Source organism: Mercenaria mercenaria, chromosome 4 (genome assembly GCF_021730395.1).
Source record: "Mercenaria mercenaria strain notata chromosome 4, MADL_Memer_1, whole genome shotgun sequence".
Lineage (NCBI taxonomy): Eukaryota > Metazoa > Mollusca > Bivalvia > Venerida > Veneridae > Mercenaria > Mercenaria mercenaria.
Genome location: NC_069364.1, coordinates 34187730 through 34207641, shown reverse-complemented (window position 1 = coordinate 34207641; position 19912 = coordinate 34187730). Strand labels below are relative to the sequence as shown.

The 19912-nt window shown below is 40.1% G+C and overlaps 2 protein-coding genes across 2 annotated transcripts in view; one reads left to right on the top strand and one right to left on the bottom strand.

The window, feature by feature from the left end:
• LOC123551431 (uncharacterized) overlaps positions 1-19912 on the top strand; it is a 111809-nt gene that overhangs the window by 715 nt on the left and 91182 nt on the right. The window lies entirely within an intron of this gene.
• LOC123551430 (galanin receptor type 2-like) overlaps positions 1-19912 on the bottom strand; it is a 61679-nt gene that overhangs the window by 28374 nt on the left and 13393 nt on the right. The window contains exon 2 of the mRNA XM_045340363.2: positions 1501-1788. Within this exon, the coding sequence (XP_045196298.1) occupies positions 1501-1788 (288 nt within the window). The remainder of the gene's footprint in view (positions 1-1500; positions 1789-19912) is intronic.

Below are 19912 nucleotides of genomic sequence, written 5' to 3'. Positions count from 1 at the left end.
TCCCCCGTGATGCCGAACATCCGCCAGAACATTGCGGGCATATTATAAACACGTAAACACGTGAGTCTGGAAGACTGGAACATGAATTATTATTTATTTACTGTCAAAGTAGAATCTAGATGACATTTGTGGTGCCTGCAACACAGGAATTGCAAACTACGAACACGACCAGATCTAGAAGTTGAAACTTACCGGGCTGAAACATTTTCTTATGGTAAAAATATAAACAAATAAATTCAGCAGTTAGAAATTGTTTGTTTAAGAAAATTTGATGTACTTTTTATTACTACTACTTAGCACTGAATAAGTTGAGTATTTAGTCGGCATATAACGGAAGCAGAGTAGAATATCACAGTCATGTTATATATGTACAACCGTAGGGTGGAATAGAACAGCTATATTTTATCGTAGATTCATACATAGGCGATTTCGCTGTATGTTAATATAGCAAATGCTGTGGATCGTGTTAGAATATCTTTTAATATCTATCAGTAGCAATCATTTTACTTAAAACATCATTTCAATTTTAAATTAATGGAGAACAGATATAAAAACACATGTATTGTACTTTATCATATAAAAGGGACAAAAAAAAAGAATACACTGGTGCCCGTGAACTTGACATTTGCGCAAGACATAACGCTTGTGATAGTGAATATTGTCCAAAGGTGACCTTGACCTTGGAGCTAGGGATCTGGTATTGCACATGATACATCAACTCAATATGGGAAACATTTGTGCCGAGTAATTTTAAAATCCCTTGATGAATGGCAGAGTTATGGACTGGACAAGACACAGACAATGTTAACGTTTGATTTTAAGTTTGACCTTGACCTTGGAGCTAAAGGTCTTGAACTTGCACATAACACATCAACTCATTATGGAGAACATATGCGCAAATTAATTTTAAAATCCATTGATGATTGGCAGAGTTATGAACGGGAAAGGAAACTGACTATGTTAACCTTTAACCTCTTAGAGTGACATTGGCCTTGGGGGTCTGGGTCTTGCACATGACACGTCGTCTCATTATATGGAACATTAGTGCCAAGTAATTTTAAAATCCCTTGATGAATGACAGAGTTATGGACCGGACACGAAACAGACCCTGTTTAACCTTTGAGCTTGACCTTGGAGCTAGGGGTCTGATCTGGGTTTTGCGCATGACACGTCATCTCATTATGGGGAACATTTATGCCAAGTTATTTCAAAATCCCTTCATGGATGGCAGAGTTATGGACCGGAAACGAATTGTGACGGACGGAAGAACGGATGGAAGGACGTAGCCTATTTCTATGTCCCCTTTTTTTTCTTCGAAAAAGGCGGGGGACAATTATTCAGATAGGAAAGAAATTGAATATATTGTACTTTAAAAGCTATATTTAATTTGTATAGCAATATTCGAAGTTAAAAATACCAGCGAGAAACTAGAGGTATCCATAGATTTGCTTTGAGCATGACCTTTACCGAGAAAAAAATATATGAATTTTCATAAATTACCTGATACAACCACCGCAGTTACAGGTTGGCACGCTACATTTATTTTATGAGGAATCCACACACTTAGCGCTCTCTCGATAGTTACAGCTGCTAGAATCCACGCCGAGAGAGAGGGTGCGAAGAACGCCATAAAGTAGAAGAATTTGCACGTGAACGTCCCTGTCACCTTTATATCAAGATACACGACGTAGCTCAGCCAGAACTCCAGTGCTGTCGTCAATAACACAATGATGTCGGCAACGGCAAGTGCTGATAGATACCGAGCTGTGGAGGTTTTCCGCCGACGACCTGCAAACGGTTTTGAATATTTTAAAAGTGTTGGGTTTTTTTCTTTATTTTTAACTCGTACACCAGTTCATTTGAAACTTCGGTGTAAATATTTCAAATATTTGAAATTACCATGCGACATAGAACATACTGACATTCTTTGGAGAATTTTCTCTAGAAAATCAATGTTGATAATTTAATCCTGACTGTTCTTTCTTCAACGTGAAATTCACATATTTAATACACAATTTTTTTTTTAAATTCAGTTTACACAAAAATGTTGTCAAAATCTTAAACTAATTCCAACATAGACTTTTAGCGATGTTTTATATGTTAGACATACCCAGAAATCTAAGCCAATTTGCTGGCTTACTGGCGAAATTGTCTTCATCGAGTGTACCGATTACCCGTTATCGGTCAATTTACGCCTATTGAAAGTATCTTTAACACATAAAATGACATCAAAAGTATTATCTGACAATATTTATTAAGTGATTGAAGTAAACTGCTATATTTGCACATTCTTTCAAATTTTTTTAATAAAATAAAATATGATCTTCTTGCTTCCCTAAGCGTTTGAAAGAAGTAACTAGTTTTGATCCCGAGTCCCATTGACTTCTGTAGGAAATAACAGATTTTAAGCTTTACATGGTCTTTTTAAATGATATATTCTCATATTTATACCCAAATCACAACATTTATTAAGTTATTGAAGTAAACTATGGGTTTATTTTTAAGTTATTCTTATGTCTTCTTGCTTCTCTAAGTGTTTGAATATCACTGATTTTACTAATTTGAAAAAAATTGCCCGTCTTAGTACACGTGTACTGATGACACCTGATAAACTGGTACATGTATAATTGTATAAGTAAGTAAGTAAGTAAGTAAGTAAGTAAGTAAGTAAGTAAGTAAATTATTTATTATAGTGACATGTGCATATATACAGAATACATTTAAATAAAATTATTTACAACTTGTAAAGACGCACCCGGCCCGATTGGCCTATATGTCACATGTATCATACTACGTTTTGTGAGCGACTATATGCATATATAATGTTATTGATAAAAACAGTGCATATTCTATAACAGAAAAAAGCTGTTCTTTAATTATAGATACAGTTGAAAGTCGATAACTCTGCGCGATCATTCGTGAAATAAAGTTACTGTCATTATGTTATCTGTTCAAAGAGAGATAGACAAGCTCTCGAGTTTCAACCGTACCAGTATAGAGATCCTGTGGCTACAATTCTTTAAAGGTACATTGTTTTCTGTTGAATCAAGTAAGCCCGGACAAGAAATTTGCTAATTTTCTGATATGAGTATTCATAACGTACTCCAATCTTTTGACAGCTGACAAACCTGACAACCTATAAAAGTCACAGTCAAACAGGAAGTGCAATTCACTTTCTACATGCCCAAATAAACAGAATTTGCAAATCCTTTGGTCAACCGGTTCACCAACATACCTTCCTGTTTCAATTCTAAGCGGTAATATACCAGTACGAAACTGATTTAGAACAAAACGCTCATTTTTTCTTAAGATTTTTAGTACCAAAATGGCTCTTAAAAATTCTATATGTTCTTAGTTTAGGCACACGCTGAATATCTTGCGACCAAAGTCTTGCACAATGTTCGTTAATTAATATATTCGCCATTGGAAAGTCAGTAACAGTTCTGTGATTGAAATAATGCTCTACCCCTAGCATTATCATCGTGCTTTTAATGTCTGACGACCAGTTATTTTAACACTTTACGTAGTCTATATTAAACACCCGCTTTGTAATTCTGCTATCATCCATTAGTAACAGTCGATTCCACATACGAATGATAGACCCCTACCTTATGTACTGACTGGGTAACCAATCAGTGTCTCCAACCATAGGTAAAACAGGAGTGAAACGATGTACCCCTAGAAAATAGCGCATCGCTCTGTTTTGAACGTTGTCAATCTGTTCATAATTTTTAAAGCCCCAGATCGAAGAACAGTAGTCAAGAATGGGAACGACGCACGATCTATAGAGTTTCTCCTATGATTTAAAACCAAAGTATTTTATTTTATAATGCTGTCTAGTGCACCACCTGCTCCCTTGCCCAAAGCTCTCAGTCGTATGCAAAGTCATTATTCACGTGAAATAGAACACCTAAATATTTGTACTTGTCCACTCTATCTAAAACAGTTTCGCCAGTTTTGAATTGAAAGTCAGTTCTTTGTGTACTACGAGGCCGGAAGTGCATACATTTAGATTTGTTTGCATTGATCAACACTCTTTAACGCCTGCATCAGCATTGAACGGTATTTAGCATAGACTGTAGTTTCTCTTCGCTATTAGCTATTAAAACGATATCGTCGACATACATCAACATAGACAGCTGGTATTCCAAGGTCAAGGTCGTTGACCTCTTTCACAATGTCATTGGCGAAAATAGAAAAGAGCGTCGGAGACAAATTACAGCATTGTTTTACACCGGTATAACAGTTGGACGAGTCTGTAGATTTATTATTGATACGGATACAAGATACCGAACTAGTGTAAATAGCTTTTTATCGAGTTATACAACTTCCCGTCAATATTGTTATCAACAATTTATACATTTTATATCATTGTATATTACGACAGTATTTAATCAGATACATATAATAACGGGTATCGTTATAGGTCTCTGAATTAGATAGACATGTGTTTCGATCTATTTCTGTGTTTAATGTCATTAATTTGTCAGATTAAATAAACAAATTGTTATTTTAAATTACATGTTCGAATAAAAATATTTCTGTTTTTTTTTTAATTCATTTACTAATTTTCACTACTAAAATTATCCATAGGAACCTGAAATTCTGTCCATAAGCCAGCACAAGTCTATATTAAAAAAGACCACCCTCTATATAAAAAACACCAAGAATGCAACGCATTCACATCCCACCTACCACATGTAAACAAGAAACATTCGAAAAACAGAAGTGCTTGTGTGATTGGCGGTGTAATTATCTAAGGGCAACTAAAATATACACGAAACCGTGCTTACTTGTCGCTGTTACCATACAGACTAACACAAAATCAACAGTTTCAAGGCTGAACACCACTAAATCCGGCTGTTCTTTATTTTATATAAAATCCACTCACTTTAAAACGTTTTTTCGACATTTTCTAACATATCAGACTTATATTCCCATACATAACTATATCGCTACTTTAGAAAAACAAAAGGAAAAGTGGGTGTTAACTTTTATATAAGAAAATTACAGTTCGTTAAATACAACCCGCTGAATTTACTCCTTTTCGCTTCTTTCAATTTCTATTTTCAAAACATTAGATTCTTACGCCGCCATTTTTACATAGCATGCGATAGGAATAGCCGATTCCGATAGAATGTTGAGTGATACATACTGAAACGCGTTGGAGTAAAAGAAAACACGATGCTACTGAAAAAGGGCGCGAGGAAAGGGAGAAAGATCGGTACTATTTATATATGGACTACTTGTGACTAGACCAGCGGAGGCTTACAATTGATTTGGTACTGATCTGCCACATTTCGTTCATCGTCTGAGCCATTGCGTGACGTCACATGTTAATGTAGATTACTTCTGCGGAGTTAATAAAGTTGTTCTGTAAATGCTTGTATCCGGTAAGAACCGTATACGGGATAAAGTACAATGTTTTGAACGCGTAACCATGTATTTTGTCACAGCAGGATTGTCATTTCCAACACATTTAATATAAGAAAAGGCATACCGTATCGCTAGACATAGCTGTCTGGCCATGATAACAAAATATCAGTTACTCCCAGCTTGCGTCAATGGTCGAGTTACTTTCCTGCTTTTCGGAACGCTCGAGTTATTTCCCATCTTTGGGTTTATCCAACATGATTTCGCTAAATATTTTTTTTTATTTAATTGATAAATGAATTCAAAGATGTAATATTTATTGAAAGAAATATTAATAATATAAAATAACTTATAGAGATATTTTTATCTGACTCTTGAAATTATTTATTTATTATCTCCGAGGCAAAATATGTGACGTCACGCAATGGTTTCGACGTGTTAAAACTGTTGATTTTGTGTTAGTCAATACAGTGACAGCGACAAGTAAGCACAGTTCCGGGTCTAGTTTAGTTGTCCTTAGATGATTACACAACCCTATCACACTCGCACTTCTGTTTTTAGAAATTTACCTGTTTTCATGTGGTGGGAGGGGTGTGGATGCATTCTTGGTGTTTTTTATATAGAGGGGGTCTTTTTAAAAATATAGACTTGTGTTGGCTTATGGGTAGAATTTCAGGTTCCTGTGAATTATCTATTGCAGTAAAACATAACATAACATAAAGACATATAGTACTACATGTTCATAGTTAAACTTAAATATTGTACATGTAAATATTACACAAGGACAATGAAATTAATATGCTGATTATTCAACATGGAAAAACGGTCGGGTGCACAGTCTCCTGTGACAACATGTGCCCACTGTCCAACTGGTTTTCCACTTTTTCATTTTGAAAAATAAGGTCAGGCGCACCTGTCTCCTGTGACAGATCTTGTTACACTATCCAACATAGAAAAACTTTCGGGCGCACAATCTCCTGTGACAAGATATGCCCACTTTTTACCATGTAACAACGGTAAGGCGCACTGTCTCATGTGACAAGATGTGCCCACTATCCAACAAGGAAAAACTTTCGGACACAGTCTTCTGTGACAAGATATGCCCACTATCCAACAAGAAAAACGGTCGGGCGCACTGTGTCCTGTCACAAGATGTGCCCTATTTTACTATCGATCATGAAAAAACGGTCGGGCGCACTGTCTGCAGTGACAAGAAGTGCCCTATTTAACTATCCAACATGGAAAACGGTCGGCACATTGTCTCCAGTGACAAGATGTGCCCTTTTCACTATCCAACAAGGATAAAGGTCGGGTTCACTTTCTCCAGTGACAAGATGTGCCCTTTTTCACTATCCAACATGAAAAAACAGTCTAGAGCACTGTATCCAGTGACAAGATGTGCCCTATTTCAATATCCAACATGGATACACGGTCGGAGGCTCTATCTTCTGCTACAAGATGTGCTTTATGTCACTATCCAACATGGAAAAACGGTCGGGCGCACTGTCTCATGTGACAAGATGTGCCAACTATACAACATGGAAAACGGTCGGGCGCACAGTCTCCTGTGACAAGATTTGCCAACTATCCAACATGGAAAAACGCTCGGACGCACAGTTTCTTATGACAAGATGTCCCCACAACCCAAAATGGAAAAATAGTCGGACGCAGTCTCCAGATACAAGATGTGCCAACTATCCAACATTGAAAAACGGTCGGGCGCAGAGTCTCCTGTGACAAGATGTGCCAGCTATCCAACAGGGTAAAACGCTCGGACGCACTGTCTTCTGTGGCAAAATGTGCCCACTATCTAACATAAAAAAAAACGGTCTGGTGCACTGTCTCCTGTGACAAGATGTGCCCACTATTCAACATGGAAAACTTGTTTGGCGCACTGTCTCCTGTGACAAAATGTGCCCACTATCCAACATGGAAAACTTGTTTGGCGCACTGTCTCCTGTGACAAGATGTGCCTTTTTTCTCTACACAACATGGAAAAACGGTCGGGCGCATTGTATCCTTAGACAAGATGTGCCCTATTTTACTATCCAACATGGAAAAACGGCCGGGCGCACTGTCTTCTGTGACAAGATGCGCCCTTTTTTACTATCCAACATGGAACAACGGTCAGGTGCGCTGTCTCTTGTGACAATATGTACCCTATTTCACTATTAAACATGGAACCACGGTCGGGGCTACTGTCTCCTGTGACAAAATGTTCCCCTTTTCACTACCCAACATGGCAAGACGGCCGGGCGCACTGTCTCAAGTGACAAGATGTACCCACTATCCAATATGGAAAGTCCGTCGGGTGCACAGTCTCCTGTAGCAAGATGCGTCCACTATCCAACATGGAAAAACGGTCGGGCGCTAGGTTTCCTGTGAAAAGCTGTGCCCTATTTTACAATTCAACATGGAATAACGATCAGGCATACGGTCTCCTGTGACAAGATGTGCCTACTATCCAACAAGGAAAAACGGTCGAGCGCACTGTCTCCTATGACAAGATGTGCCAACTATCCAAGATGTAAAAACGGTCGGATGAACTGTCTCCTGTGATAAGATGTTATAGTCTGGGAGCCAAGATCCAAAATTTTGAAAAAAAGTTTCCGGCATGTTATAAAAAATATTTCTACACCATGTTATAGGGGAATGTCCACTACTTATGAAAAGTGAGTTTGGCCATCTGTCCTCGCTTGCAAATAGGAGAAATCCAAGATGGCGACCAAGATGGCCGTGAAATTAAAGAAAATGGACAAAATACGGTAATGTCAGCAGCATTTTGCAATAAATCAAAATATGGTATTGAAAACAACTTAAGATGCAGTTACAGTGTACAAGTCCTCAGAAAATGTGTTTACAGATATCTACAGCCTCAAGGTCAAGGTCACACTTAAGGTCAAATGGTCAAATTAACTGATATTTTTTGGTTATTCGACTATTAACGCTGGATATAAAATTAACACTTTACGAGAAAATCAACATCAATGCTCATTGTAATGTACAACATTTATGTGTTTTCAGTCTTGAAACTATAGCTCCATATTTTCATAACCATGGAGAAATACAAGATGGTGGCTAAGATGGCTGACATTTGCAGAAACGTTAAAATAAGTAGGAATTTAAACGTAAATGAAATATTTGACTTTTATTATAAGTAACTGCACAAAGTATAATTGAAAATGCAGTAACCGAAGCAACAGAAGCTGCAGTCAGATGTCAAAGGTGACTTTGCCCACTATCCAACAGGGTAAAACGGTCGGACGAACTCTCTCCTGTGACAAGATGTGCCAACTATCCAACACAAAAAACGATCGGGCGCACTGCCTCCTGTGACAAGATGTGCCCACTATCCAACATGGAAAAACTGTTTGGCGCACTATCTCCTGTGACAAGATTTTCCTTAATATCTCTACCCAACATGAAAAAAACGGTCGTGCGCACTGTCTTCTGTGACAAGATGTGCCCACTATCCAACAGGGTAAAACGATCAGGCGCAATTTCGCCTGTGACAAGATGTGCCATTTTGTCTCTACCTAATACTAGTATGGAAAACTGTCGGACGCACTGTCTCCTTTGGCAGAATGTTCCCATTTTCACTATCCAACATGAAAGAATGGTCGGGGGCACTGTCTCCTGTGACAAGATGTGCCCTTTTTCAATATCCAAAATGGAAAAAGGTCAGATACACTGTCTCCTGTGACAAGATTGCCCTTTTTTTCTCTGCCCAACATGGAAAAAGACGGTCGTGCGCACTGTCTCCTGTGACAAGATGTGCCCACTGTATTTCACTGTCTAGCATGGAATAACGGTCAGGCGTACTGTCTCCTGTGACAAGATATGCCCACTATCCAACATGGAAAAAGTGTCGGGTACATAGTCTCCTGTGACAAGATGTCCTGACTCCACAACACGGAAAAACTTTTGAGCACAGTCTCCTGTTACAAGATATGCCCACTATCCAACATGGAAAAACGGTCGGACACACTGTATCCTGATAAGATCTGCCTGTCGGAAAAACCACGAAATTACATTCACGTTATTTTGACGCCAACTTATTCGTGACGTTAGACGTCACTTCCGTTGTAAGTTGTTTGTAACGTTGAAGTTCAGTGAATAGATTTGTATAAACCAGACGTGAGTTCGTTTCATTTGATAGAAAGTTTACCCGCAACCCCCACATTTGTTGCCATGACCAAAGAAACAACGAAAATAGACAAACTACGATCGATCCGAGAGGGACAACGCAAAGTTATAGTATCTCAGCTCCTGAAAATCGAAAATGCAAAGGATAGTTCAGCGATTTCGGAAATTCGTGATATTTTAGAATCTGTGACTGGCAAATTCGAGAATCTTGTATCATTGAATGAGAAAATACTTGAACAGACAGAAATCAACGAGATTGAAGAAGAAATCATTAACAGTGAAGAATATTCATTAGCGATACAGATCAAACTTCGTGAATTCCAAGAAATCAGTGAGAGTCGTGAAAACCTCTTCACAAAATCAGAGTCAGAGAAATAATTCAGCAACGCCTAGCGAATAGCAGACGATAATTGTAGAGGATAGAAATAGTGCGAGTTCGACGCAATATTCCCGCCTTTCAAAGTTCTCATTACCTACCTTCAACGGTAACCTCCTAGAATGGCAAGCGTTTTGGGATTCATTCAGTTCAGCAGTACATTCAAACCAGAATTCAACGGATGTGCAAAAATTCAATTATTCACGTTCACAACTGGAAGAAGAAGCAGCACGGAAAATAGATGAATTTGCCCTAACAAACGCTAACTACAGTAATGCAGTTGAATTATTACAGGAACAATACGAAGAAACATAAGATGCTTACATACAGTCTCTGCTACAGCTTCCGTCGCCTAGCAACACACTTCCAAGCATGAGAAGTTACTACGACAAGCTAGAAATATATATCCGGGGACTTGAGTCACATGATCATCATGAAGAATCATTTGGGACGTTCTTAGTTCCTGTGATATTTGACAAACTTCCGACAGAAATACGCAAGAACTTGGCACGTGAACATAAAGGCAGAAATCTAGAATTACATGAGATGCGCCGCGCGATCTACGAAGAAATCAACGTATTAGAAGCAGGTCAGGTCAACAGTAACATGTACATGCATGAATCACCAGCCACGATGTCATTGTTAACTGGTTCAGGATCAAGACCACTTGCACGACAGGACAGGGATAAGAAACACGTGCATCTACATCAGCGTACAAAACAACAACAACAACAACAGCGTTTTACGCTACTGTATGTGCATTTTGTTCAAGCAATACGCACTTTGCTAATGATTGTAACGTTATGGCGCACTATGAATCCTGAATCGCAGTGGTGTAGAAGAAACGTCTATGTTTTGACTGTTGGGGAACACACCAAGTATCTAACTATAAGTCTCAGAAAAGATGCAGAAACTGTCAGAAAAGACACCATAGCAGTATAATGTCAGAACTTACATCAACCGCCAATACAGACGACTTCAGTATCTTTATTCAGTGACGAACAGCTACAACATCAGACTGCAGCGACACATACTTACGATCATATCACGTTTGAGCAGACGACATGCGGCAACAAACTCCACACGTGCTACTGAAGACAGCGATATCTCCCGTAACTTGCGGTATCATTTCAGCAGGTACAAACATCCTTTTCGACGAGGGATCTCATCTCAAAGATAATTTATCACGAAAGAGCTTGCAGACAAGCTTAGACTTGCTTCCATGGGAACTGATACTTTACACTTGGCGAGTTTTGGAAATTCGAAGAAGGAAATGCGCTACCTAGACACAGCCACAGTGTATCTGACTGCGTCCTCAAAAGAAAAAAAATATTGATTAACGTGCTGATAGTACGTACGATAGCAGTGCCGTTTCAGAAATACAACAAAAATGTTTCCCACTTACAGCACTTGAAAGGTCTCAAATTAGCACATCCGGTGACAGACGACACAACGTTCAAGGTTCAACTTCTCATTGGTGCAGATTACTATGTCGAATCGTTGGAGATGAATTCTTCTTGCATACCAGACGGGGATTTCCGGTATTTTTACCGGTGCTGGAAAAATCCATCTTACACCCCGGGGTGTAAGATGACTCTCGTGCTATAAATGACGTATTACGAACTACATATATGCAGAAGATTTATGTAGTAATTTATATTTTATTTAAAAAAAAAACGGAATAAAAATCCAATACCTTGACAGTTCCCCTTTTTTCCTGATAGTATATTTCTCGATTCAAAATACGTTATTTTGTCAAAAATTCATAACGTTATGCTACAACTGATAAAACAAAAGCGGAACTAAACATTGTTATTTGTCTTTGAAACGCCATGACGTATTTCCTGTTTACGGACGTTGGTTTCCCGCGCTTTGTTTAAATACGCTGCTATAAGAAATAGTTCTAAAAAGAAAGCCGTTCGATTAATTTTATTATCATTATTATTTTTTAAAATTGGTATGCAAGAAAAAGATTCTTTCACTAGTTTTAGTTGCAGATGGGAATATCCGGCTCTCGGGTAACTGTTTAGGCGGTAACTCGGCTGGAGCCTCGTTACCGCCTAAACAGTTACCCTTGAGACCGGAAATTCCAATCTGCACCTACAACCAGTGAAAGAATCTTATAATCTGAGGTCCTGGTACAGCCACGACTAGTTTAACAGTTACCCCAAGATATTGACCTAGAGACATTTTGGAAACTTGTGAGTCTTGGTATTCAACAGAGCGAAGATGAAATCCCAGAGAGAAGCTACATGACAGAGTATCAAGACGTTTAGTGGAGACAAGTATGTAGCATATTTTCACTGGAAATTAGACCACCCCGCCTTTCCCACTAATTACGACATCGTGAAACGCCGAACTGAGACATTGATCAATAGATTACGTCAAGACACTGTGACACTGAAACATTATGGAAATATCATCAAGGATCAAGAAAGCAAAGGCTTCATAGAAGAAGTTACAGATACAGACCAACCCCGCAACATTGTCCACTTCATCCCGCATCACGCTGTGAAGAAAGAATCATCTACAACACCTATACGCATTGTCTACGACTGTAGTTACCGCATGTCACGGTATCATCCGAGTTTGAACGATTGTTTGCAGTCGACACCTCCAGAACTCAACGATCTTACAGCCATAAACTAGTCAGACTCATACTCAAACAGTACGCCGTAGTGGCTTTTCTTCACGTTGGGTAACTCGAAAATGACCGAGAAGTGAAGAATTTCTTTGGCTTTTAGATGCGACCAATCCAGACAGTACACTGAAGACATATCGTTTTAAATCCGTACTTTTTGGCGCAGTATGTTCTCTATTCATTTTGAACTCAACACTCCTGAAACACCTACAGAGAAACGCAAATACACGGGTCAGTGACAGACTACAGAGCGACTTATATGTAGACAACTTCTTATCCAGCCTTGACCAAGAAACAGATGTCATCAGATACTTCCATCAATCACGTGATCTCATGTCAGAAGCAGGATTCACACTTAGGTCATGGAACTCTAACAGCCAATCAATCACGTGTTCTCATGTCAGAAGCAGGATTCACACTTTGGTCATGAAACTCTAACAGCCACACACTGAGAGATACAGTGAGACGACTCAACATTCTTAACAAAGATGAAGTAAACAAACTATTAGGAACGCGCTGGAAACCAGAGACAGATGTCATGACATACCCAGAAAGACCAATAGAGACAACAATTACGGCCAAGAGATACATACTGCAGACTACATCCCGGATTTACGACCCACTTGGTTTTCTAACCCCAATCACAGTGAAAGCCAAGATACTACTTCAAGATAATTGGAAGGACAAGTTCGATTGAGACACGATGCTACCAAGATCCTACCAACTGAAATGGTTACAGATAGATAGCAGCAGACTTTAACACAGCGATGAAAACCCGATTCGAGAGATATTACTTTACCCAAAGAGACGACAATCAAGATGCAAGTACTCAGTTCTACGGTCTAAAACTTGAACTTATGGCGGCTTTGTTAGGAGCTCGAAATTCCCAACATCTACGAAAAGCACTAGGCATAGAAAAGATAGATTACTGGTCAGATAGTTTTACACTGGCTGATTAAACCGGAGAAACCCAACCGATTTATACGGAGACGATTTGAAGAAATCAGAAATCAGACCGGAACCGGAAGTTGGCGATATTGTCCCAAACAGAACACTCCCGCAGGTCTATTTACCTGTGGAATATCGACAAGCCAATATCAAGACAACAAACTGTGGTTTACAGGTCCACCGTGGTTAACCGACGAGACAAAGTGGCCAAAAATTAAATGTAAAGTTCAAGACACCACTGTGCATTGCAATCCGAAAATGACCAGGTTACCCATAATTCGTGACAATCAACACCCCGGACTCCAGATAGACCAGATTCAACAATCTTCAGAAGCTACTTCTAGTTACGGCCTACGTCCGGAGGTTTATTGACAACTGTAGAACACAACATCAAGATAGAATGGTTGACGCTATCACTGTTACTGAGCTCAGAAATGATCTTGATTCGACAATGTCAGTCTACAGTCTAAAATGAAGTTATTGAGAACCTTCAATCTGGAAAAACACAACTACCGCTGGTACGACAATTACGACTTTACATGGACATAGAAGGCTACATCAGATATGGAGGTCGTATACACAACGCGCCCCTAGATGAATATATCCTATTTCCCATTTTATTACCAGCGAAATACCCACTTACGCGACTTATCTTACTTGATGCACACCAGAAGCAGCTGCATTCAGGTATCAGTGCAACTATTTTCCACTTATGACAACGTTATTGGATACCGGCAATACGACAATGTGTCAAATCTCTACTACAGAGATGTATAACATGCCTGAAGATCAACACACCACCTTACACGGCTCCAGGCCCACCACAGAGTAGAAAGTTCGCCACCATTTACTATCACAGGGGTCGACTTCAGTGGTGTGCTGTATGTGAAGTCAGAAACCGGAAAAGTGTCGAAGGCTTTTGTTTGTGTACATGCGAAGGTACCGGAGCTGTTCATCTTGAACTTGTGCATGACCTCACTGAAAATTCATTTATACAAGCATTCAGACGCTTTGTCAGCAGACGTTCACTACCTAGAGTGATCATATCAGACAACGCTGCAACATTCAACGCAGCATTGAAGACCATATTCCAGTCCAAACCTTGAGAGACCAGCTAAACAGAACCGGAACCGAGTTGAAATTTATTCCAACACGAGCACCATGGTTTGGAGGATGGTGGGGGAGAATGGTTGGACATCTCTAAAGAAAGTGCTAAGCCGATCTTTCGTTACCTTTCAAGCGTTACAGACGAAACTTACCGAGGTAGAAGATATCCTCAACGATAGACCTCTCATATACGTCACATCAGACAACACAGATACAGAGCCGATTACCCATCACACTTATTAACTGGACGGAGAATTACAGCGATACCAGATGCGACAGATCATAGCACCATAATCTGCAATCAACAAACAGTAACGAAACGAGTTCGAGTTCAGCGTGAGCTGATTAACCGTTGGTGGTCGAGATTGAAGACAGATTACTTTACACCACTACATGAATGTCATACACAAAGCGGTCGCAACGAGCAGGCGATACGTGTTGGGGATGTCGTGCAGGTGCACGATGGCAGTCCTTGGTTGTCTTGGAAACTGGCCGTGGTGGAGGAACTTGTACCCGGACGAGACGGACTGATAAGGGTAGCAACAATCCGTACCAGAAATGGGCATACTACCCGACCAATCGTGAGACTCTACTCTTTGGAGATCAATGAAAACGAGATACTCTAATTAAGTAGAAAATACAAGATCGATGAAAAACTGTTTTAATTTATAAGTGTACTTCAATTTCATAAAATATGTGATTTAGAGACAATGACCAGAAATTCTTAATCAGGAAACGAACGTTATATATTGATACGTGTTTTATAATTGTTTTAGTATATTTAAGTAACGAAACTTTCAGTACTTCACTTTTCGCGAACCCAAGAATGTCGGAAATAGCGCGAAATTAAATTGACGTTATTTTGACGCCAACTTATGCCTGACATTAGACGTCACTTCCGATGTATTGATTGTAACGTATGATATTCAATGAATAGATTTGTATGAACCAGACGTGAGATCGTTTCATTTAATACAGAGTTTACCCGCAACCCCCACAGTGCCTACTATCCAAGATGGAAAAATTGTCTCCTGTGAGAAGATGCGCCCACTATCCAACACGGAAAAACGGTAAGGCGCATTGTCTCATGTGACACTATCCAACATGGAAAAACGGTCGGGTGCACTGTCACCTGTCACGGCTCTTGTAACACTAGCCAACATGGAAAAATGGTCGGGTGCACAGTCTCCTGTGACAAGATATGCCCACTATTCAACATGAAAAAACGGTAAGGCACACCGTTTCCTGTGTCAGGATGTGCCCACTATCCAACATGGAAAAATGGTAAGGCGCACTTTCTCTTATGACGGTCGGGCGCACATGGAAATCGGTCGGGCGCACAGTCTCTTGTGACAAGATATGCCCTCTATGAAACATGAAACAAAAACGGTAGGGCGCACTGCCTCCTATGATATGCCCATTTTCTAACATGGAAAAACGGTCGGAGGCACTGTCTCCTCTGACAAGATATGCCCACTATCTAACATGGAAAAACGTTCGGGCACAGTCTCCTGTGGGAAGATATGCCAACTATCAAACGTGGAAAACGGTCAGGTGCATTGTCTCCTGTGACAAGATATGCCCACTATCCAACATGGAAAAACGGTCGGATGAAAACTCTCCTGTGAAGAAATATGCCCACTATCTAACATGGACAAATGGTGAGGCGCACTGTCTCTTGTGAGAAGATGTGCCCACTATCCAACATAGAACATCTTTCGGGCACAGTCTTCTGTAAGATGTGCCCATTACCCAACATAAAAAAAACGGTCAAGCGCATTGTTTGTTTGTTTGTTTTGGGTTTAACGCCGTTTTCAGCAGTATTTCAGTCATGTAACGGCGGGCAGTTAACCTAACCAGTGTTCCTGGATTCTGTACCAGTACAAACCTGTTCTCCGCGTTCTCCGCAAGTAACTGCCAACTTCCCCACATGAATCAGAGGTGGAGGACTAATGATTTCAGACACAATGTCGTTTATCAAATAGTCACGGAGAACATTCGCCCCGCCCGAGGATCGAACTCACGACCCCGTGATCCGTAGACCAACGCTCTACCTACTGAGCTAAGCGGGCGGGCTCAAGCGCATTGTATCCTGTGACAAGATATGCCCACTACTCAACATTGAAAAACGGTCGGATACACATTCTTCTGTGATAAGATGTGCCCACTATCCAACATGGAAAATTTTCGGATACAATCTCTTGTGACATGGTATGCCAACTATCCAACATGGAAAAACGGTAAAGAGCACTGTCTCTTGTGACAAGATGTGCCCCTTTTCACTATCCAACATCAATAAACGGTCGGGCGTACTGTCTCCTGTGACATGATATGCCCACTATCCAGCATGTAAAAACGGTCAGATGTACTCTCTCCTGTGACAAGATATTTCCACTATCAAACATGGAAAATCGGTTGGACGCACTGTCTCCTGTGAAAAGATGTGCGCACTATCCAACATGGAAAAACGTTCGGGCACAGTCTCCTGCGAGAAGATATGCCCACTATCGAACATGGAAAAACGGTCGGGCGCACTGTCTCCTGTGATAAGATATGCCCACTATCCCACAAGGATAAACGTTAAAGCACACTGTCTCCTGAAGATGTGCTTATTATCCAACAAGATATGCCCACTATCCAACATTGAAAATCGGCCGGCGCACTTTCTCCTGTGACAAGGCATTTCCACTATAAAACATGGAAAAACGGTAAGGCGCACTGTGTCCTGTGATATGCCCACTATCCAACATGGAAAAACGGTCGGACGCACTGTCTCCTGTAACAAGATATGCTTAGTATCTAAAACGGAAAAACGGTCGGGCGCACTGTCTCCTGTGACAAGATATGCCCACTATCCAACATGTAAAAATGGTCAGGCGCACTGTCTTCTGTGAAAAGATGTGCTCATTATCCAACATGGAAAAACATTCGGGCACTGTCTCTTATGACAAGATATACCCACTATCTAACATGGAAATATGGTGAGGCGCCCTGTGTCCTGTGACAAGATGTGCCCACTATCCAACATGGAAAGACATTAAGACGCATAGAAAAACGGTCGGTTGCACAGTCTCGTGTGACAAGATATACCCATTTTTTAACATGGAAATACGGTAAGGCGCCAAGACTCCTGTGACAACATGTACCCACTATCCGCGATGGAAAAACTTTCGGACACAGTCTCCTGTTACACGATATGCCAACTATCCAACATGGATAAACGATAAGGCGCACAGTCCTGTGACAAGATATGCCCACTATCCAGCATGGAAAAACGGTCGGGCGCACTGTCTCCTGTGACAAGATATGCCCACTATCCAACATCGAAAAAATGGCAGTGCGCACTATCTAATATGGAAAAACGGTCGGGCGCACTCGGGCGCACTCGGGCGCACTGTCTCCTGTGACAAGATATGCCCGCTGTCCAACATGGAAAAACGGTGAGGCGCACTGTCTCCTGTGAGAAGATGTGCCCACTATCCAACATAGAACATCTTTCGGGCACAGTCTCCTGTGACAACATATACACATTATTTAACATGGAAATACGGTAAGGCGCCAAGACTCTTGTGACAAGATGTGCCCACTATCTAACATGGAAACACTTTCGGACACAGTCTGCTGTGACACTATATGCCCACTATCCAACATGGAAAAACGATAAGGCGCACTGTCTCCTGTGACAAGATATGCCCATTATCCAACTTGGAAAAACGGTCTGCCGCACTGTCTCCCAGCAAACACACGACGTCGCAAAGACGTCTTTTTATAGTTGTTTTGGGGTCGCGACGTCGGTGACCAGAATCAGACGTTGTTCCAACGACTTTACACCGACCAAAGTCCGACGTCGCTATCCCGACGTTGTTCCAACGGCTTTACAGCGACCAAATCCGACGTCGCTAATTCCGACGTTGTTCCAACGGCTTTACAGCGACCAAAATCCGACATCGCTATTCCGACGTTGTAAAAACGTTGGAACAACGTCATTAGATTTACTGAAACTTTAAACTATTTCAAGCTGCAAAAATAATTTCATTGCGTGAATACTTTATTGCATATTTGTCGTTTAGCGCTATTCGTCATGTCGTGAGGTTAGTAACATTAACCATCTAACATTAACTCGAAAGAGTTCCGTCCCATGATTTCCGACATGTGTTCGAAATTGACCAATCAAATCAGGTCTAGCTCACGTGCCTTTTTGCCCTCGTTCATGTTGTTGATCGGCGTTTTTAAAATTCGTGGAAGTATTTAAAATGCGCCCTGTACAGATTATATGTCAAATCATGGCTTCTCCACCTGTAAGTATGTTGTTAGTTTTTACAGCAGTTATTTTTTGTCATGACGTTTTTAAAACTGTTGAAGTTATAGCTATAACTTATATTGTCATATATTTTCGCGGTAGGCCTATTACCGGTAATTTGTATGTTGACATTGTTGTGCTGCATGAGGATAAATTAATAATTATGCATTTTAGGCTAGAAATGGACTTACTTAAAATATCTTGCATGCGATGAAGATCAGACTGTCAACATTTTGCAGTCTTTTACTGTTTACAGTGCAAAAAATAGTTAGAACTTTCCATAAATTATAAAGGTTTTGACAAAGGGTTTTTAGTTTATAAATTCACGTATGCTTAGTGTCTAACAGTTACATGCCATTTGTATGTTGATATCTGTCACCAAACAGCATTACTTGTTGGAAGCGGCTAGGGGTGTGGTAGTCAAACTAATTTTATGCGGGTCATGATATAGGACTAGACTAGATGGTGTTTGTAAACAAATCCGTTGTAGTTTCTATTTTTAGAACTGATAAGACAGTGAGCGGCTAGACGTCCATGTCTTTTTTTTTTTGTAAACAGTGATGTTTTTCTAACTGCATCAATATTCTTAAAACACAGATTCTATAAATATTTTTTTTTTATCAATTCTGATCAAAATTCTATCAAGCCACCAAAAGTCTGTATATGAAAAAAGTCCCTGCCCATCCCCCCTTCTGCATAATAACGTGCAATGCATTCATACGCCATCCACCATACAACAAGAAAATTTAACAGAAGTGCCATCCATTATCTAAAGGCAACAGAAATATAGCCGGAACTATGCTTACTTGTCGCTGTCACCATATTGACTAACATAAAATCAACAGTTTTTACATTTTGTTTGTAGTCAAAGCCATTGCGTGACGTCACATGTTTTAGAGATTTCCTGAAAGAAATCGTGCCAAATAAGTTTAGACATGTTGAGACAGCGACAGTCAAGTTATCACACTGTCCCGAAATATCCTGTTACATTGTATTTGGACATCTCCATATAATATAATTT